At 36.4% G+C, this 22,238-nt stretch overlaps 3 protein-coding genes across 4 annotated transcripts in view; 1 reads left to right on the forward strand and 2 right to left on the reverse strand.

Annotated features, from left to right (window-relative positions):
• Positions 1–5,732, forward strand: part of LOC128999763 (alanine--tRNA ligase, cytoplasmic) — a 28,657-nt gene extending 22,925 nt beyond the window's left edge. For both annotated transcript variants that reach the window (XM_054426428.1, XM_054426427.1), the window contains exons 16-19: positions 1,281–1,430; positions 2,289–2,459; positions 3,530–3,643; positions 4,469–5,732. In XM_054426428.1, the coding sequence (XP_054282403.1) occupies positions 1,281–1,430; positions 2,289–2,459; positions 3,530–3,643; positions 4,469–5,293 (1,260 nt within the window). In that variant the 3' untranslated portion in view covers positions 5,294–5,732. The remainder of the gene's footprint in view (positions 1–1,280; positions 1,431–2,288; positions 2,460–3,529; positions 3,644–4,468) is intronic.
• Positions 5,733–7,429: 1,697 nt separating this feature from the next.
• Positions 7,430–18,147, reverse strand: LOC129001166 (mitochondrial ribosome-associated GTPase 2). The gene is made up of 7 exons (XM_054428378.1): positions 18,031–18,147; positions 14,336–14,482; positions 13,534–13,650; positions 12,402–12,623; positions 9,111–9,249; positions 8,276–8,508; positions 7,430–7,658 (listed from the first exon to the last, which is right to left on the reverse strand). Exons 1-7 carry the CDS (start codon positions 18,136–18,138, stop codon positions 7,497–7,499), a joined length of 1,128 nt encoding a protein of 375 aa, XP_054284353.1. The 5' UTR covers positions 18,139–18,147; the 3' UTR covers positions 7,430–7,496.
• A 45-nt stretch (positions 18,148–18,192) lies between these two features.
• LOC129001164 (uncharacterized) lies at positions 18,193–21,034 on the reverse strand. The gene is made up of 2 exons (XM_054428377.1): positions 20,885–21,034; positions 18,193–19,607 (listed from the first exon to the last, which is right to left on the reverse strand). The coding sequence occupies exons 1-2, from the start codon at positions 20,910–20,912 to the stop codon at positions 18,193–18,195; spliced, it is 1,443 nt and encodes a 480-aa protein (XP_054284352.1). The 5' UTR covers positions 20,913–21,034.
• Positions 21,035–22,238: the final 1,204 nt, after the last annotated feature.

Raw genomic sequence — 22,238 nt, forward strand, 5'->3', positions numbered from 1 at the left:
ATTTTATTTTAGTTTCATACAATTATTTAATTCAATAAGTACGTAACAACACCCTGTAATGTATTAATTTAAATATAAAATGAATTGTATATTTCTAATTCAGATTCAGATGGTTACAGGTATTAAATTTGCTAGCTCGATCCATGTACCGTTAGATATTGTAGGATGTGACGTCATATGGCCTGATCGAATAAACTAACCCCATTGGTTGTTCCATCACACCACCTTCCGTTCCCACTGCTACCACAATCACCCGACACTCTCTGTACCTCCAGTCATCGGCCTACCTCACAGGCTCCCGCACACCAATGCGGTTTTTCTTAAATGCAAATGTGTTAATTATTTCAGGACCTAATCCTTCGTTCCCATCCAGGTTCGGATGCGACACACCCCAATACAAGTTTACTTATCTTTTATTTCCATAGAACTTAGGTGTATTCAGTATTGGGGGACTGAGCCATGGCTCGGTATAGTTTATTTCAATTGTAAAAGCAATATAAAAGAAATTTACGTTTTACAACTAATTTTGGCTTTATTCCAGTGGAATTTCAATTTATTATAAATACAGATGTCAAAATTATGTAAAATATAAAAATGAGTGTATAAAAATTGTAAAATCTTACCTTAAATAAGAGTGAACATTGAGTTAATGCCAGTGCACTCAAACGACACCAACACGAAACACTGACTTGTTATTTTGTTCAACTAACATAGTTACTTGGAACATAAGGCCAATGTAAAATTTTTAAATTTTCAAACCAGTTGTGTAGCAAAATACAAATTTTCCTCCTGAGGTAGTAGCTGTCACTAGTCACGTTTTTAGGGCTATTAGTCCCTAATTACAAAATTTAGTCAAAATCCTTCCGCTGGATTTCGAGATATGTATTACAGACTGACATAGCTCGTATAAGAATAAAGGATATTCATTTAAGATGGGGACGCCACTATGTGTGTATTTTAAACCAAATATGAGTGAAGGATGAGTGTAGAATGGAGTGTGATGCCTTTTGTAACTTTGTTATTGACTAAGATCAGCTATTTCATTAGTCAGGACCACGAATACTAGAAAAATACTGGTAGGTATGGATCATAGATCATAAACATAAACAAATTATGTTTTTGGCCCCAAAGTATTCAAAACCCCTATACTAATATTAACATATGGTTTTGTTTACTTTTGGGACAAAAACGGTAATTTGTTTATTTTTATGATCCATACCGGGTCTTATCTAGTATGGAATAACAACACACACTCTAACCTCTGAGTTTGTGTCTTTCAGGCTCTCAACAGAACGAAGGTTTTGGAGAAGCGAGTGAATGAGCTGGAAGCCAGCTTGAAGAGTTCCAACCTCTCACACAAGGACGTGGTGAAGAAAATAACTGAACTGACTAATGATATTTCCCACACCACCATATCTGCCTACAAAAAGGTACTATTCCATCTAGATATATATAATCATTGATTTCTCAGTGTGAATTTGAATACACACCTCATACCTTGTTATTTTGGGTGGTTAGCAAAGGAAGGGTTACATACTCATTGAATGGATTTGATTTGATATAAAACTTGTATGAACATAATCTAGGCCTACAAGAATAGACCTGAATATAACGATTGTGATTTTGGCATATAACTTTTGCTTTTGTTAACCAGAGTGTAAATGTGCAACTTCACTTGTCTTTGTGTCAAATGCCTTAAAGAATGCGTTTTCAATTTGACCATTTTTAACAAATATTTACTTGAAAATGGTCTGTTATTACAACCATAGATAAAACATACTCCCTTAGTAGATTTCTCATCCTTATGGAACAGCTGAAGACAATTTTATTGTTAGTTCATGTACGGTTTAGAGGTCGTTTTTTGTTTACAATTTGTTTTCCGTTATTACAGTCATTTAAAACCTCGTTTAACCAAAAAATACGATCTAATCATAAACAATAACTTGTCCCCTAGTTATATAGCCAAACAGTAAAGCAAAAATCAAGAAATTAACCCTAAAATAATGGAAACAAAGTTTCATCGACACTAGCGCCTTTGTGTCACGTACATGAACTAGACACGAAAAACGTGCTTCAAAATTTACAATGGGATGAGAAGTCTACTGGTGTTGGTTAGTCTATGTTACAACTTTGAATCTGCTGTAGTCTATAAGCCTCTTGGCAATAATAACATGGAAGACATAAAAAAATACAGTTGATCGTTTAAAAAATTTAATCGAAAACTGCCAGAACAATATCTATTATTTTTGTGGTTTTTAAGTTTACTATTCACCGTTTTTCTGTGACAGGATGAGATGCGAAACCACTTAAAAGTGATCAAGAAGAGTTTGGACGACAAAGAGCGTGAGGAGAAACAGGCGCAGGCTAACAATGTTATCAAGGAGGCAGTGGCTCTGGCCAATGAGAACCCCAACACCCCTCTGTTGGTAGCTGAGCTGTGTGCATCATCAAACACAAAGGTATGCTTCAGTAATCTTTGAGCCAATGTTATTTAGACTGAGCATACGCCTAAGTATACATTTAACTGTGTTTAACCTGTTTGATCAAAGCAACTAGAAATTCACAATCTGCTTAGTTCTGCAAGGATATTTTATTATTGTATGTACAGATACCAGGGATCTGCAGGCCACACTGTTTTACTTTGGGTTGGATCAAAAACTTTGGCCCTCGGGCTAAAACCAGGTTGGGCCAAAATCACATTGTTTGGAAAGTATTGATTTTTAATATTAATTGTAATACTACAATCAGTTTATGCATGATCTCCCCCCATGTATTGCGGTATAATCGTGAACAAACCAAGGAAAACTTAATTGTATTGCACCTGCTCAGAGCACACAAGATACCTCCGAGGTTGTATACAGTAATCTCCTCTCTAATAATTATTAGCTTTGTTTAGTTTTATTTGAGGCTACAGTTATAAAATTACCTATATACTTGGCATACTAATCGTTAACACCTCTCAATAACACAAACAGCGTCACTGCTAGTGCTGTGTATTGTGTACCGTTACAGTAGAGACTTCTAAATAGCTACAGTAGACTCCCTCTTATCTGGACACCTTTTAACCGGACATCGGTTTAACCGGACTACACTCGGCGGAAATGACATCTCTTTGACCAGACAATTTTTATCAGCACATCGGTTTAACCAGACTAGATCAGCAGGAAGTGGGCAGTACTAAAAACGACTGTTCTCGTGGGAATGTTTTGAGACCAGTGATTACGTGTGTAAATACAATGCTCTCCTAAATTTAAGTCAAATACAGTACAGTATGCATTTAAACGGTACATTTTAACAAGTTTTTTGGGATGTCGGTTTAACCGGAAAACTGTTATCCGAAGTGGTCTTGGTCCCGAGGAGTCCGGATAAGAGGGAGTCTACTACAGTTAACTACAGTTTAACTACAGTTAAAGGTTAAAGCCTGTAATGACCCAGAGAGAAATTTATCAACTCAACTGTAATCAAGCTTGCTTCATCGATTATTTTTTTGTTTATATTTTGTCCAGTGACAAAATGAAATATTGTGCAGGCCCTGGACTCAGCCTTGAAGAACGTTCGAGGTCAATCACCCGAGACTGCTGCAATGTTCTTCTCCGTTGACACTGACACTAACAAGATATTTTGCCTGTGCTCAGTGCCTAAGGTATGTTGAAATGGTATTAAGTAAGTTGAGCAGGAAAACAATCAGTGTTCACTGAATTCTTGAAGTTAAAATCTAGGGATGTGTCGATTCTCGATACCACCAATACTTGGACGTTGGTTTCAGTATTGAGAATCGACTGTAAAAAGTCGATTCCGATACAGATACCTGTCACGCACGATTAGGTAAATACCCGGAAAATTTACAGCTATTGATGGGAAAGTGCAAGGCGACGACAACGTTTCTGTGACTACGGGAGACAATGACATCTACACGGCCGTGGGAAATGTTCATGGTTTCAATGATAAGGGGCAGACACCTTCCTCAGGAGGAGCTCATAGATAGGATGCTGCAGTTCATCAAGCAACTCAGGTTTTACAGGCTCTGACGCACCAAGTGGGGAGTATAAAAAGCCCATCTGCAGTTGACGTGCATCAAGACAAGGTCCGCCCCGACAGAATCCATCAATTATTGATCTCAGACAAAAACGATGATGTTTCCGTGACCACGTGAGACGACGATAACGTCTACACAGCTGCGGGAAATGTTCATGATTTTGCGGGGATCGTGGAAGACGTCGATCACGTCTATTCGCTAAAGACAATGATGAAGGACATAAAGACAGGGGTTGGTGTGGTGTAGTGCAATCCATTCAGAAAATTTGGTAAAACAATTTAAAATGGTATCGGTATTGAGAATTGATAAATTTTGGTATCGAAACATCATTATTAATAGCAAAATATAATATAAAATAATTGGTAATTTTATTATTATGGTGTCTTAGTCATTTTGTAATTTGTTAAAGTCATAAATGTCTTGGTTTTTCAGAACGCAATCAACAAAGGGCTAAAAGCTAATGAGTGGGTGAACGCAGTAAGTTCTCTGATGCAAGGCAAAGGTGGAGGTAAAGCTGAAAACGCACAAGCTTCTGGTTCTAACATAGCAGCAAAGGATAGCATTATCTCCACAGCTCGGGCTTTTGCTGAAGGGAAGTTGGGAATCGCGAGCACTGCACAAGTGAATGGAGGCATCTCCAAAGATATTGAAAAGGAAACATTGTACTGCCCGGCCGGCAGCATGGCAAGAGTCAGGTGTTCAATTGTAGCATCTTTTGCCAAGAAAAACCTAAAAACCACCAACGACAGCCAGACTATTTTTAAAGATAACCATATCGAACTGACAGAGCCCAATGCAATCTCGCTCTACCTCGCCAGCTCTGATTTGAAAGGGAAGACTTTAGTCGAGGAAGCGCAGATCCTACAGTGGATGAGCTACTGTGACCAGCACATCTGTCCTGCAGTCGGCTCCTGGGTACATCTTGTCTTGGGTACTTCTACGCCTCAAATACCTCTGGCAAGGGCAAAAGAAGATGTGGTCAAGGCTCTGAAATACCTAGACACTGTCCTGCTCGCAAAAACATACCTGGTGGGTGAAAGAATCACTCTGGCAGACCTCGTTGTCTTCACTGGAGTGTTACCAGCTTACATTCACGTTCTAGATGCCGACACGAGGAAAGCGTTTGTCAACACTAACAGGTGGTTCAACACTATCCTGAATCAAGAACCAGTCAAGAAAGTGGTTGGAAGTGTTGAACTGTGTGCAGCACCGGTTCAGAGCAAGAAAGGTGGGGCGAAAAAAGAGAAGAGCAAGTAAGAATCAAGTATTAGTGGAGAGAGATTATAAGATAAAACTGATGGTATTGGTCGGGGTCGATTAACATTGTCGGTTCAAGGTGTCTTTAATTAAAAAATTTATTTATATTTTGATTTGTATGTCTATTGAAAAATCAATTTTAATAACATTTATTCATAGCTTTATTTAAATTGATATTTTTAGCTTATTTAATTCGCTTTTTTAAAATAGTTATGTCTCAGTTCCGGTTTTTTTTTACTTTAGGAAATTAGTTATGATTTACAATTATTGTAAAAAAATTAAGGAATATTATAAGTAAGTGCCATTATACAATAATTATCAATTTTTTTATACCATAATGGAAAGTTACATGTTGCAGATATGATGCAGTTGATAAGTCTTGGTAATTTTTGAGAAGGTTGTTTATCTGATTGTTATAAAATAGAAAGTTTTGCACAGACTAGTTGCTTTTTTGTAGCCTTATACCTTTGATTGCATTAATTGTAAACAATCATTAATGCCACACAATTTTCAAAAAAATCTATCTGTCTTTAACCCTTTCAGTGCTAGGGCCAATAATTCATATTTCGTAAGGCTTTTTTGTTTGCCTTTCAATTCCATTACCTGTTGTTGAATTTTAACTGTAATGTTGTCACTATTTTATTAATTAGGCTAATTTTGAATATCAAGACAATAAGAAAATATATAACAAAGATTAATCCCGGTATTTGTGGTAAACATTAAATACAACTTAGTTTTTGTTGTAATTTTCCTGGTTTTCCTATACATTTTTATGTTCTGATAGCATTGTTTGAAACCAGAAACTCATAAGATCAAAAGACATATAGTTTACAATGTAATATTGAACTTAACTTTGATTTAGTTGGACGAGGTTATTGTAATATACATTTTTGTATAGTGGTTGTTGTCAGCTTAAATACCGGGTTTTGACTCCTCAGTCTTCAAGCACAGATAGCCGAGAAGCACACATACGTAAATTATACATATAATGTATGTTCAACTTAGATCTACAATACGTATATCAGAGAGATAGGTTACATAAAATGTACGTATAATATACGCTCAAATGTCCCACTTGTTGACGTACAATATACGTCGATTTAAGGTCTACATGGACATAAAATATCCGTAGATTATATGTATAAATATAAATATAATGTATGTTCAATGTAGATCTACAATACGTATATCAGAGAGATAGGTTACGTAAAATGTACGTATAATATACGCTCAAATGTCCCACTTTGATTTGAGGTCTACATGGACATAAAATATCCGTAGATTATATGTATAAATATAATGTATGTTCAACGTAGATCTACAATACGTATATCAGAGAGATAGGTTACGTAAAATGTACGTATAATATACGCTCAAATGTCCCACTTCGATTTGAGGTCTACATGGACATAAAATATCCATAGATTATATGTATAAATATAATGTATGTTCAACGTAGATCTACAATACGTATATCAGAGAAATATGTTACGTAAAATGTACGTATAATATACTCTCAAATGTCCCACTTGTTGACGTACAATATACGTCGATTTGAGGTCTACATGGACATAAAATATCCATAGATTATATGTATAAATATAATGTATGTTCAACGTAGATCTACAATACGTATATCAGAGAAATATGTTACGTAAAATGTACGTATAATATACTCTCAAATGTCCCACTTGTTGACGTGCAATATACGTTGATTTAAGGTCTACATGGACATAAAATATCCGTAGATTATATGTATAAATATAATGTATGTTCAACGTAGATCTACAATACGTATATCAGAGAGATAGGTTTTGTTAAAATAACCTTCCTCTCTATATCCCTTAGAGATTTTTTAAAACAACGATATATCGTTTCATAGCACTGAAAGGGTTAAAAAAATAATGTATGTATATAAATTGAGATGTCTTAAGTTTCTACAATAGTGCGATAGTGTGACTATTTCTACAGAGGCTTAAAAGGACCACGTTTTCATCTTGTCTGTTCACGCTTTTTTGTGGAGCTTAGGAAAAGCTAATAGATATTGAACTAACCTAAGTAATAACCAGTCAGTTTCTTTTGAAGACATAAACTGGTTTTGTTTTGTAATAGGCAATTCATAAACCAAAAAAGAATTCAAAGATTTATTTTATTCAAACTGTATCCATATTCTCAAAAATTACACACTAACTAATGTCACCACTCATCCTACACCTGAACTACTGCTAACGGATTTCTTTTTCAAACTATCATCATAAATTGATCTTAATATTTTTAAGAGTGCTAAAACGTTAGTTCCCATCTTAGCTGATAGGCTGAGAATGGTTTCATCTTGCAGTTTTTCTTTCAGCGCAACAAGATTTTCCTGTAAAAAGAATGATAATTAATTGTTAAACTTAGTTAAAATTGTTAATAGTTCTTGATGATATTTAGTCCATCTTAAATCCTTGATCAATATTTTTTACCTTACAAAACAGTGTGTTCAAATAATCAACCAAAAGGTGAGTGAGCGTAGCGAACGAACTTCAACCTGGAGGCGAGTTAGCGTAGCGAACGAGCTAACCTGAAGGCAAGTGAGCGCGGCGAACGAGCTCCAACCTAAAGGTGAGTGAGCGTAGCGAACAAACTTCAACCAGGACGTGATTGTGCCATGCGAACGAGATAATCTTGAAAATTAAGAAGTTAAACGGGGCAAAGCCCGCGGGTTACAGCTAGTAACTTATAATTAAAGACTACTACAGGTGTTAGAGACTGGTTGCCAATTGATGATAAGATAAGTACATATACCTTTTAAATGGTTATCAAAAAAGTTTATAAATCTACAAAATCAACTACAAAAGCCAGTAATTAGGCTAAATTAGCAGATCTTGGTCAGAAATCGAGTTAATACATCATTAATTCTATATTAATATATAGATTTTACACTCACCATTGTGACTTAACATGGTATGTGGACTTAGTAAATCAATCTAAATTACTAACCTCAGCTCCAGGGACATCTATTTTGTTAGCTACTAAAAGCTGAGGACGGGTAGCCAACTCCTGACTGAAGTAAGAGAGCTCTTGTCGCAGCACCGCTACGTCCTCCCATGGCTCTGCGCCAGACACATCCACTAGGAGTATCAGTGCGGTGCAGCGCTCCACGTGGCGCAAGAACGATATGCCCAGTCCACGGTTACGATGCGAACCTTCTATCAGACCAGGCAGATCAGCCACTGTAACCAGAAAACGTCATGCAGCTTTAGATCAGTTGGGTCGTCACGGAACAACATTATAATAAATAATCTGAATGGCTTATGGTGGTTTGGTCCCGTTAAAAGAACAGACCAAAGAGAGCCTCGAGTTTGATAGAGGAATTGGTGGAATGAAAGAGTTGGAAGACCAAGAAAGTAATGAAAATACATCATAAACATTAAACAAGGATCTAATAGTGGGAAAAATTGCATTATGGAAGAGCGTTATTAGAGAGAGAAGTACAATATAGAGAAGGCTTTCTAGTACAACTGGAGCTGCTGAATAAATGTGATGGATGACCTACCATTGTGACTTAGCTTGTAAATGTTGTGCATGCCATTTAATTCTGAGAAAATGAAAATATATACAGTGCAGTACTGCATGTTCATTTTAAAATAGTGCCAGGAGTCTAGGACTACGTGGGTTAACTGTTTCTATCTAATTTAATACCCAAGTTACTTTTTAAAATTGGCTTCCCCATCACGAAATACACTTATATACAACAAAGCCAGCTCCACCTTTTATATGAGGATGAATATTTTATATTACACTTTTTACTAACTGAGTATCAACATTTAATTACCTGCTATTTGCTCGTAGTCACTGTACTGGACCATTCCGAGATGAGGTTTTAGAGTGGTAAATGGGTAAGGAGCAATCTTAGGACGAGCTCTTGAGATGGCTTGCAATAATGTGCTCTTGCCCGCATTTGGCATGCCCAGCTGAAATAGTTCACTATTTTGTTCAAACAAATTAATTACAGTTTTGTTTTAATGCGTAAGGTACTTGATTAGTCTCAGGCTCAGTTGTATTGTTTTGTAACTGTAGTAATATTTAATTTTTAACTAAAGAATAATGGTAAAAACTAGTTTCACTCTTTTAATTGTTCAATAGAAAGTGAAAGACCATTTGGATGAAATATCAGTGTTATATTTTGTGACCAATAATGGTGTACTACAGTAGCTCTGTTACTCCACAGATAAAATATGCGTATGAGACAACCGTGCGCTTTTAGCTCTAGTATGGTGGGGTGGAAAAGTAGTAGTAGTGATCTAGAAAGAGCCCGAACGGCAATGGCCATATAGCACATTGTACAGCAGTTGTAGCACACAGGGTCTTCATACTGCATGAGCGCTGTAGTACGTGGTGGCGAGGGGGTAAAGGAGAGTGGAAGGGGACGACAAATAGTTTTTGCCACTAAGTGTACACCAGCGACTGGTGATAGACACCACTTAAGTGTACCATCGAATGTATCCTCTGTATCTTACTTCTCTGTGTCGGGAGCGTTTCATAATGTCAAAATTTCACAAAGTCCAATGTTAAAATGTCAAATAAACAGAGCGTTTCATAAGGTCCAAATTTCATAAGGTCAAAAACTATAACATTTAAATAATCATCGTTTCACAATGTCTAAATTTCACAAAGTCCAATGTTAAAATATCAAATAAACAGAGCGTTTCACAAGGTCCAAAACTGTAACATTCAAATAATCACTGTTTCACAATGTCCAAATTTCACAAAGTCCAACGTTAAAATATCAAATAAACAGAGCTTTTCACAAGGTCCAAATTTCACAAGGTCCAACGGTACAGTCTGGGCCAGAAGTCTCTACAGTGGTTGCCACGGTCAGATAGCAGGCACCGTCCGCCGGTGCTCAACTACTGATTATACGTGCATTTTAATGATTGAATTCGGACTATGAGAATGGTGGTTTATGAAGGGTTGCATGGGGTAAAAATTGGGTTTTCCCATTTTTGAGCCTGAAAAATCTAAGAATTTTGCAATTTCTTTCCAAACCATTTTGCAGAGCTAAAAAAAAAAAAATAGTATATTGAAGCGTTGTTATGCGCCAAATAGTTACAGAGAAAATTACGAATAATTGTAAATTTAAAATTACCATGTTATTCTTATGGAGAACTAGCTGTAACCCGCGGGCTTTGCCCCGTTCGCATGGCTCAATCACGTCCTGGTTGAAGTTTGTTCGCTACGCTCACTCACCTTTAGGTTGGAGCTCGTTCGCTACGCTCACTCACCTTTCGGTTGGAGCTCGTTCGCTACGCTCACTCACCTTTAGGTTGGAGCTCGTTCGCTGCGCTCACTTGCCTTCAGGTTAGCTCGTTCGCTACGCTAACTCGCCTCCAGGTTGAAGTTCGTTCGCTACGCTCACTCACCTTTTGGTTGCAAATTAGCTGTTGTCATAAATGTAAAAGAAATAATAGTGCTGCACCCTGTTGGTAATCCTTGTAACTTTAATGCTATTGAACATCATAGAACAGAACCAACTTGTTAAGACAATAATAGGTTTTTTACATACCTCAGTCAAATAGTCCAAAAATGGTATTGCTCAACAGCTTACATGTTTCGTTGCGAAGACAACATTATCAAAGCATTGCACGTCGTCACGTGACGTGACCTCCAGTCTGCTACCAGCCCCGCGCCGCGCCGGACCAAATCAGTATTATGATAGCGCTATCTAAATGTCAATTGTGTATTCGTACCGTATCAATGTCTTCTGTGTTCGTGTTCGTGTTTTAAATGTGTTTTTGACGAGTTGCAAGCTTTGATAATGTTGTCTTCGCAACGAAACATGTAAGCTGTTGAGCAATACCATTTTTGGACTATTTGACTGAGGTATGTAAAAAACCTATTATTGTCTTAACAATATAGTCCAGGGGCCGAAAACATGAGTTCCAACTTGTTTAATTGAAACAGCTGTTAAGATTCAATAATTCCATTTCTCATAAGGTTAACATGGGAAACTCCAGAGCCACTGGGGCGGAGCCCGAAAGGATTTTTGAAATAAGAATATGCCTATATGTTAATCGGGAATGTGAGCTATCATCATGCCAAATTTCAGCCCAATCCGACCAGTATTTTTCGAGTTTACTTTTCCCATACACACATACAGCAACCACCTCTTTTTTATAATAGTATAGATAGATAGATAGATAAAAAAAAACTGTTGTGGTTTGCTTGCTTATGAATATACTTTGATGAAATTTGGAAATGCTTTTATTTTATACTAAACTATTACCATAAAAAAAATAATCCTCCCTGTTGCAGCAAAACTAAGTAGGCCTACGGTTCTTGTTGTTAAGCTAATGCTATTTAAATAGGGAATAAATGTGATCATTTTAAGGAGATATTCTAGTGTAAATCAAATAAGGGAAATGAAAATTCGATTAGTCTGCAGGTTTGCTGTGGAGGGGGTAAATACCACTACTTTACAACGTATCTACGGACCCACGATGATGTTTTGTGACGCGCGGCAACTAACACTAGATCGTGTAGTGCCTACACACCGAACCACGGCAACCTCTGCAGCGACTTCTGGCCGAGACTGTACCGTTGGACCTTGTGAAATTTGGACCTTGTGAAACGCTCTGTTTATTTGATATTGTAACATTGGACTTTATGAAATTTGGACATTGTGAAACGGTGATTATTTGAATGTCACAGTTTTGGACCTTATGCAATTTGGACCTTGTGAAATGCTCTGTTCATTTGATATTTTAACGTTGGACTTTGTGAAATTTAGACCTTGTGAAACGCTCTGTTTATTAATATTTTAACCATTGGACGTTGTGAAACGCTCTGTTTATTAATATTTTAACCATTGGACTTTGTGAAATTTGGACCTTATGAACCTCACCCTCTGTGTCTACTCTTAATTTTCTCAGGTGAACTAGCTGGGCTCTATCTTTTTCCAAAAAAATTTTTACCAGCCACTTTGCTTTCCTTTTAAATTTAATTTGTTAAAGTTATTCTTTAATAGTCAAATTTTACAAAGTCATAGTCAACTAACACAATTCTAAAGTTTGGGCACTTTTCCCATTCGTTATAAATACCCAATCAATATTTACATAGTACCCACCAGTCCAAAGTGTGCCATACTTCTCAGCTCCACAATATATGAGAGTGATTCTCCGTTGGCGCCGTACTGCGCAATGTTTGGTACCTGGAGAGTGTCTGAGCAGAAGAACGCATTGCCTCGTCCCCCAGCCCCTCCTCTGGCCGCAATAAACATCGCCCCCTCCTTGTCTAAATCCCCCACCACTCGCAGGTTTTTGTCTTTGATGATTGTGCCAATGGGGACCTAAATACATACATTTGCATTTAGTGTAAAGGAGGTATTACAAAAGCTAGACAGTTACAAATCAACTTTACAGGTCATGATTTTTTAACTGAAAATAGAGTGATAGATCAAATTTTGTTTATATTTGGTTTGCAAAACAACCATATTATAAGAGGCGAGCTACTTAACAGTGTCTTGTATGGAGAATATTTTACACAGCCTTGTTTCTTTAGATCCCTTTAGGTGGTTTCGGTGGAATTGACTAATCTTGGATATTTTTCATGCCTATTTGTTAAACCTGCACTTTGTTAAGGGATTAAACTGCACAGGGCCGCGTTAAGGGTCAGTGGAGCCCTGGGCAAACCTAAAAGCAGTGCCCCCATTTATTCCGAGTGTGGGCAGGCGGTGGTTGAGGGGCACCCGGTGGGCGCCCCCAAACCTTCGGCGCCCCTGGGCATATGCCCAGTCTGCCCGTTTATAAAAGTGGGCCTGACGATGAACCTACATAAAACTGTTGATAGGCACTGAAGATGGATAAAATATCCACTTTAAACTAGTAGTCATTAGAACCTCTCTGTATTATCCTTAAACCCAAGGATTGTGTGATTTTACAAGGATTGTGTTCCAGATTAATAATGCTTCAAAAATAAATATTACTTACAAACTATATTAGTTGGGATATTTTTTATATACTGAATACACAACTTTCCCTAAAGATAACGTTCTAATTATATAGATAGATTTAATGCAGGGAAACCACAAACCTATTGGTCCCTCCAACAACTCTTCAATACCGCTTATATAACATTGTTTGATAATTGTTAGTTTATGTTGAATTTATGTGAAATCTAGCAATTATTTTTTTGAAATTTTTGCAAACACATGTTTATAAATCTTTTTTTTAAAATCTAGTTAAAATAATTGTACGAACCTCAATAATGGTGTGGTTGGCATTTTTCCCGTGGCAGTCTTTGTTGTGGCCATCTTCACCCGAGGAACCACTCAGTATTGGTCTAACATGGTTTAAACTAGCAACGTTGTGAGTTGCCTGTAAAGAAAATGTTTTAAAATGAAACCTATGAGATTTGTGAGAGTTGTCACTTAAACAAATGTAAAAATGAAGAAATTTAATAGTATATTTCGTACCTAGGGCCAAAAATGAGCTTTTGCTGGCTTGAGATAGTTTTTAAGCTCAAGACGAAGTCGAGAACTTAAAACGATCGAGAGCGTTTTAAGTTCAACCCTAAAACGTACAGGGTTGGCGCATAAGTATAAAATGCTTATTAAAGTTCTCGTGCTCTGCGTTTTCAATTGGGGAGAACACGGTTTGAGAACATTTGGTTCTTTAAAATTTATGGTATGCTATAATATAACACATCTAACATAGCCATAATGATTAACCACTGAACCTTAACAATAGAAAAGGACTTTGTTTGTTACACCTGCGCAGACGACGAACCTCCATAAAAGTGTTGATAGGCACTGTAGATAGATATATCCACTTTAAACTAGTAATGAGTTCCAGACAACCACATAATGTCTGATAGAACCTCTCTGTACTGTTATTGTTGCACTGCTTTTGCCGTTTATGTCTTCAAAGATACAATGTAGAAAACACACACATATTTGGGTCAGGTGAGTTTGTATTTTGAAGAAAAAAAGTCCAAAACCCATGTAATCTAGTATAGCAACTAGAGTAATAAACTGCAACAAAATGTCAAGATACTACTCACCATGAAAACTACATGACCCCCGTTGCCTCCGTCTCCCCCATCAGGTCCTGCCTTCTCATTGGCCCAGAGCTGGAGGAAGGAGATACACCCATCTCCCCCCTTGCCCCCAACCACCCGCACCGCCTTCATGTCATCAAAGCTCTGAACCTGTAACAAACTGCAGGGTGACTAAAATGTTTAAGGAAAATACCCCCGTCACAGCAAATCTGCAGACTAAGTGAATTTCCACTTGCCTGATTTGATTTTCAATTAAATCTATGTCAATAACATTAGGTTTAACAATTACCTAGGTTTGCTGCTATAGGGAGTGTAATAAAGTGTGATTTTTTAGTAAAACATAAATAGATAAAAAAAAATAGATTTGTCAAGTTTGATCAGAATATATCCATCCATAAACAAGCAAGCTACAAAAGTTTACTTAATTTCAATAAGAATAACATGGGAATTTTAAATTTAATTTTTTAAAGATTTCTTTGTAATCAATAACTAGGCAAAAACACCTAGATATACTAAATTATTTGTTTTTTAAGCTCCTCAAAATGGTCTAGAGAGAAATTTTATGTTTTGAGGGTCAAAACGAGAAAAACTTTTTCCACCCCATAAAACCCGCGAACCCGTAAGAATAAACGTAGGTTTACACATTTGTACCTAGTGTGAAAAAATTAAAATTTCAACTAATGTTAACAAAACTGTCTGAATAGCTATTTATTTACTAATATAATACTTAAGCAGAACGAGTTAGAAATAGAAGATCTGCATATTGTTTCTAACATTTTAAATTACAACTTTGCTAATATGGTTGAAAATCATGTTTTACCAAAGTTAAATCAATTCCAATCCAGTTTTGTAAATAGCAAGTAAAAACTGTCAAACCATTTATGAACCGGCTCTAACATCAATAATTATGACTCATTAAAACCCAAAAGGTCATCAGGTCATGATGAAATTTCTTTCAAAATCATAAAAGAATCTAAATCTGTTTGATTAAAACTTCTTTTAGATGTAATTAATACTTCATTAATAACAGGTTTTTGTCCTGCTGAACTAAAAATTTCAAAAATAATTCTAGTAGGCTATACAAAAAAGGGGACAAAAAGATCCCCTTAACTATAGATCTTTGGATTGCTCTAGCAGGATAAAGTCGAATACTAACCAGCCGTCTCCATCCATGTTAAAGGGCATCCGTCTCGTAGGAGAGCCGGCGATGAACTGACTTCTGCTCTGGTGTGGGGCTTGTATTTATACGCGGCCGTTAGCGCATGCACAGAAGGCCTGAAATGGTCCGTTGGGATTCGGATTTTGAGGAGAAAGGTTCGGACTATCTTTTAACATGGTGATTTGGTTTTCTGGATAAATTTGAGGTTAGGGTTGTGTTTTCGGGGCAAATACCGATTGAACAGGCTAGAACAAGTTGAATTAGGTAACGTGAGATGACAAAGGGCGACGCAAGGAAAGGGGAAGGTTGGAATAGGGTTTGGAAGGTGACGTAGGGAAGCGGAAGGTGACGCAAGGTAAGGGGAAGGTCGGGGAAGGCTGTAGAGGGCGACGTAGGATAGCGGAAGGCGACGTAAGGTAAGGGGAAGGTCGAGGAAGTCTCTAGAGGACGGCGTAGGATTGCGGAAAGCGACGTAAGGTAAGGGGAAGGTCAGGTAAGGGTCTGGAAGGCGATGTAGGGTGGCGGAAGGTGACGCAAGGTAAGAGCACTCTCCACCAACATATACGAACTGTGTAGAATTTATTAAAAAGGTTGGTGGATGAAAAGGAGACGTACAAAATAAAGGGCTTGGGCTGGAATATAAAATTAATACAAAATTGAATTCATTGGTATTGTAAATGTTATTTTGTACTTATAGAAGTTTATAGAAAACCACAACTTCAAAATTTATAATTCTTAAGTAGGTTAGACAAGTTAATAGAAATGGTATCTATCTGCTTTAAAGGATGTAAGAGATTTTGCTATTACAAGTGGCTTCAATTTTAATGCCTTGAACTGTACTTCTTAAATTCAACAATTTGAAAACTTTCTAAAGTGCCATAGTGTTTATTACTTGGTGGATTTTCCCACAAGAGTCACAGCAAATACTTCAACTGCTATGGATAATATTATGACAAATATAGACAAATCACTTTCACATGTAACTGGTATTGTAACAGCCCTTTCAGACCTTGATGGTCAGATCTTTGAGTTAACTATTCCCGGAGATGAGGTTTTTGTAAAAGCAACAATTTGTAATGGAGTCAAGTTTTTATTTTTTTAATCAAGAGAGGAGATGTATTTGGTACTTTACCTTAGTAGCTTCATTTGTTTTTTGAGGCCTATATCACCTTGCTCCCCATTACATGAACAAATTTAAAATTTGTATCTAGGAATCACATTTCATTTTTACTTTCTCCCCCAATACATAGTACAGGATATGGAGAAAGTATTGTTTTCGTCAAAAACTTTGAGTTAAGAGTTTTGGGTGGATATTCGTTTTAGGTCCCCCTAAATCTAAAAAAGTGGTTTTTGAAGTGATTTTTGTGTATGATGTGTGGACTGGGTTGCTGAGTGCTTATAGTGATCACCTAACAATCAAAAGGTTGCTGGATCGATCCTGAGAAATGTCAGTAGCTTTTTATGGTTCGAAAATGGACCCAGCAGTTCCTGAACATTCGGCTTTAAATAAATTATCCTGGTTGATACAGATGATCTTAAACAAAGCTTCACTGATATTCTCACTCCATTCTATACTCATCCTTCCCTGAAATTTGGGTTAAAATACGCACCTAGGTGGCATCCCCACCTCAATTGATAATTGCTAGTTGATGTGTACAGAGCTACAAACTACACCTGGGGTCCAATTTGGATGAAATTTGGTATGTGGGTATCTCCAGGCCTTTTTGTTCATTTATTACAAATTTTAATTTTTCCATAAAGTAGGAATTTTTCCTAACGAAAAAATTAATTTTTTTCAACAGCGCAGACAATTTTGTACGTTATAGTCCTTTTAACTATAAACAAAACCATACAAACCCCATTGCTGTAAAAATTATGGTTCAAAATTAATGTTAACTCATCTGAATTTCTCATAAAAACCCATAAAATAACAATAAAAACATGTTTTTAAAATCATAATTTCGTTTAAGGTTTATTATTTTAAGGTTCATATGATTTTAAACAGAATGGTACAATCCCCAATGCTGTCAATAACCAACTTTTGGGATTTTACCCATAAAATATTATACTGTAGGCTACTTTCTCCCACTGCTTGCCCATGATAAGGGTTGTTTGCAAGCTAAACTGTTTATTTTACACAAATTTGTTTTTTTTATATTTTTTATGTAAGGGTTATAAAATACTAGGGGGCATTTACCCCTTCATTCTAAAAAATGGGATGCTGCATAGCAGTCCTTAACTTCCTAAAATGAGCAAGTTGATTCTTGATAAATTTTAACCTTAAGATTGCTACACCCACACTTAAGACTTTGCTACTTTTAAGGAATATAAATAATATTAGCCAATTATAATACAAATGGTTAATTTTATTTACAAGATACAAATCATAAAAATCTATAGCTGATTTTAAGTTAGCCAAAATACAAATGAGCAAAATGTTTTTAACATTGTTTGACACAATAACAAATTTTTAACTGTGGAACAAAAGTCGAGTGTGGAACAATGAGAAACTATGATAAAATGTTTGACATAAACTTACCACATGACTTTTGGATTTAGGTTTCCTACTTCTAAGAGGAACTGGGCTTGCTTTGTTGGAACAGAGTCGAGTTAATTGAATGCCCACTTTTGAAAATCGCTGCAGCATTTTTTCAGTCCAACTATATCACTGAAAATAAAAAACCGTATGTCATGGCCGAATCTAAGTAATGTTTACTTTTAACACTTTGGAAATTACTTTGGCTATTATTTTTTCATGGAAAAATATTACTCGTTTCCTATAAAGTGGTGCATTGTAGGATTTATAAGTAATGCGATAACAATAACAAATCAACTCTCTATCTGTAGGCTCGTACGTCGTTAGATGTTCTACTTTGACAATTATATCACCAGCAAGAAGCCAAAGTGTCTGATAGAATTCATTTTCAAATACATCCTTGATCTGTAAGGGTACAGACAATCCTAAATCAAATGCATACTCTTTAGGAAACAGAACTGTGGGGTGGTGTGTGAACTTGTTTGAAGAGGTCTCAACATGGCCATCCCAGAGTGACCGCCAATCTTTGATTTTGAACAGGACTTGAGCAACATCATCAATATGTAAAATATGGCATTTAACTCCGTTTGATAGGGTTAGTGATACAGTTATATTTTCAACGTGTTTGTCGAGAGTCAAAAGGCACTGTGAAAGACCACTAATCTCATCCCCAGACAAATGGCACTCTACTTCAAACAACTGAAACAAATCAACTAGACACTGGTGAATTAATTCAGAAAGGTTGTGTCCAAACATTAAAACTTGGCATCGGACTGGTGGTTCAGCGAATTCCTTTAAAGAAGCTGATTTATTTACCATTAAGCATTTCACAACCACACATTCTTTTCCAGAGGTTTTTAAGTTTGCCATATTAAAAATATTCACCAGGGTTGACTTAATATCTGGGCTGTCATTGAATTGGTTTTTATTATCGAAAACCATGGAAGATACATATCGGACAATTGGTTTGTGTTCAGCAAAATTTGAGCCTGAGGAAGTAATTTGTTCAAGGAGTTTCTGATATATGTAATTCACAGCTGAATGGAGATTTTCCCAAGGATTGGACAGCGATTTCTCTAGAGCACCTATTATTGCATCAAAAGTATCTCCTTCTGCTCTTTTCCAAGTTTCAGGATCCTCTTGAAGGATTCGAGGTGGCTGGTGCTTTCTAAACGAATAAACAATTGCATTCTCACAATGAAAACTTTTCTCACAACTCCTGTACCCTACGTTGACATAGTTTGAAAATGATTTGACATCAAATGGTTCAACGGAATAAAGAATAAGATCCGATTGGGCAGCCATTTCAGTGATTTTCCACGAGTCATTCCAATTCCGATGTTTTTTGTCTGCTTCAGTTCCTCCCTGGCCATCACACAGTGCTACAATAATGGAACCATCTTCGTTTAAGGCATCACAGGCACTTGAAAAAAAGTCTTTTAAAAGTTTACGGTTTAAATGTATTTTCATTTTCCCGCCAACATGTGGAAAATTGAATATTATTTTGTCATATTTCTGTTTGCTTACAGCGCAATGGCTTTTAAGGTTTGTTGCGTCCACATTATAATGTATTGTAACACCTGAAACAATTGAGTAATAATAGTAAAGAGGGAATAAAAATACCATAATGGACCAGGGAATTAAGGTTGGCAAATGGCTTAATTTCAGACGGTTTGGGAAATATAATTAAAGGTTACTGGTACAAAATGCAGTAGCGTCTTGGCAACATTCTGTGTCATTCAACCCTCCAAGCGGCGGAAAATAGGCCTAACCGAATCAATCGGTTATTGATGCTGAACAGACTACTGTAATTTGGTTATTTTATCCTGATTTGGTTAAATTAGTCTTACTGAGCGATTCGGTGATTTAGTTATTTAATTGACTTAGTTTGTCACATCATCAGGTAACTAAAATTTATTCTGCGATTCGTTCGACTAACAATCACCGATTGACACTAAATGACTAAGTGCTACAGTAGACTCCCTCTTACCCGGACACCTTTAACCGGACATCGGTTTACCGATTTAGACCAGTGATCACGTGTCTAAATACAATGCTCTCCTAAATTTATGTTGAATATCACAGTAAACAATCTGTTTTAACAAGTTTTTGGGGACGTTGGTTTAACTGGAAAACCCGTTATCCAGACTGGCCTCGGTCCCGAGGAGTCCGGATAAGAGGGGGTCTACTGTATTCAGTTTCCCATAAGATAAAAATTAGTTCCAGTTTGGGACAGTGAATAATGACTAAAATTGATTCGGCGGTTCCTTCGACTAAAAATAACCGATTGACGCAAAAAATAACTGATTGATTATTGCTCATGGAAACCATTCGGTTAAAATCCCATCACTAAGCTTAGCTATGATTGAAAACAATCAGCTGTTAGCTTACTTCACCCACGCTACTCGGCAATAGTTCATTCCACTTCCACTTGTAAATGACATCCGTCCTACCTTGTTAATTGTGCCTAATGTTGTATATGTTTAAGTTAAACGTGATGTCTTGAGAAATATTCATCAGCGGTGGAAAATGATGGTATATATTTGGATTCAGGAGGTAAAAAACTATAGTTAGACATCAAAATTAAAAACTCGTTTCGAGGCACCTAACTTATACTATAGGCCTAAATAACTTAATTAGGCTACCTAGGCCTACTAAATAATTACCTGCATACCTTTTGACAGTATAAATTGTATATTGCATTCCTTAAAACATGTGAAGTTTCCAGTTGGATTTTCTAGACATGTAGCTATTATGTTAAGACTGTCAAAATCTTCTCCAAGGATATTTTCGTTGAAAATAATAAAATCTTTACAAAATGAAAAGTTACCTTCACCCAACAACAACACTTGGTTACCTTTTGACAACTGGTATGCTGGTAACATCCTACATAAATAAATGGTTTTCCCTCTTTACATTTAATGTTTACAATGGCATTTCACGTAAATCTTATAATAATAAATTCAAAGAAAATGTAATATGGTCCTAAAGATTATTAAACTTATAGGTTAAGTTTGGTTTGGTTTAGGTTAGGAGTAGGGTAAGAGGTTACTTCTTTTTATTTTCTAAGCAGCTCCTTGGTGGCACTGGTGGGGTCTGACTTAAGGGAGGTACGATTGAGGCATTAGTTCAAAATTCCTCCGTGAACAGCAGTGTAGTAGAGAGCACTTTGGCAATGAAGGTTTAATAATCGCAAAAATAGTTCTGTTCATAAAATAAAATTATAAATGCCTCAAATTCAATTTTATTATTTTTTAATTATAAAATTAAACTATCATAACCTAACCGAACTAACCAAACTTTTGATAATGAAATAATATAACAAAAGTTTAGTAATAGAAAAAATAATTCTGTTTATTAAATAAAACTAGAAATTGCTCAATTAAAATTTTATAATGACTTAATAATAAAATTAAACTGTCATAACCGAACCAAACCAACCAAACTTGCTGATAATGAAAAAATCTTGGACAAAAAGTTAATGCTACCAGCGGGATTCGAACTCGGGACCTTCAACATATCTAACCGGCATGCTAACCACTAGCCCACCGAGGCCGATGGCCAGAGATCTTATTGTTACGGTAATGGCGTTCCCTCAGCTAATAAGAAGCCCACAGCTGTCATCGTAGCCTCTTCTATACCTCCCCTGAGTAAATACCACACTGGTGCCAGCCGCTCGTGCTTTGGGCAGGCTGTAGCAATGTGCCATGCAAATGCCGAATCCATATAATCAATACGTCAATACGAAATCAATTGTGATGTGGAAAGCGAAAAGTGACCTCTTGTCGGTGATGCAAAATTTTCAGTACAGCCGATATAAGATATAAGAAAATATCGGATTCGGGTTTTCATCGGTTGATATACCTCATTTAACATAGAACAGGACAGTATCAAATAAAATATCGAATTGAAAATGTAAAAACTCGAAATAAATCATTATTGTTAGTTTCTGCACGGTCTGAGAAAAGATACCTCTTGTCGCTCAATGTTATTTTGCCATAACGACAAGAGGTCCCATTTCTAAAATGATACTTTTACTACACGTTTTGATTAAACAATTATTTAAATGAAAACTACCGTGAGTTAAGACACAAATTTGTATTGTTTCTAAAGAGGACATTATATTTATTCATTTCCACATCACAATTTGTCATTTGATCTCCCCCACCGGTGACATGTCATAGTGCATAATTTCACATTGCCTAATTCAA

The sequence above is a fragment of the Macrosteles quadrilineatus genome, unplaced genomic scaffold, assembly GCF_028750875.1.
Source record: "Macrosteles quadrilineatus isolate MER2022 unplaced genomic scaffold, UCM_ALF_1.0 Scaffold_8__2_contigs__length_117827958, whole genome shotgun sequence".
NCBI lineage: Eukaryota > Metazoa > Arthropoda > Insecta > Hemiptera > Cicadellidae > Macrosteles > Macrosteles quadrilineatus.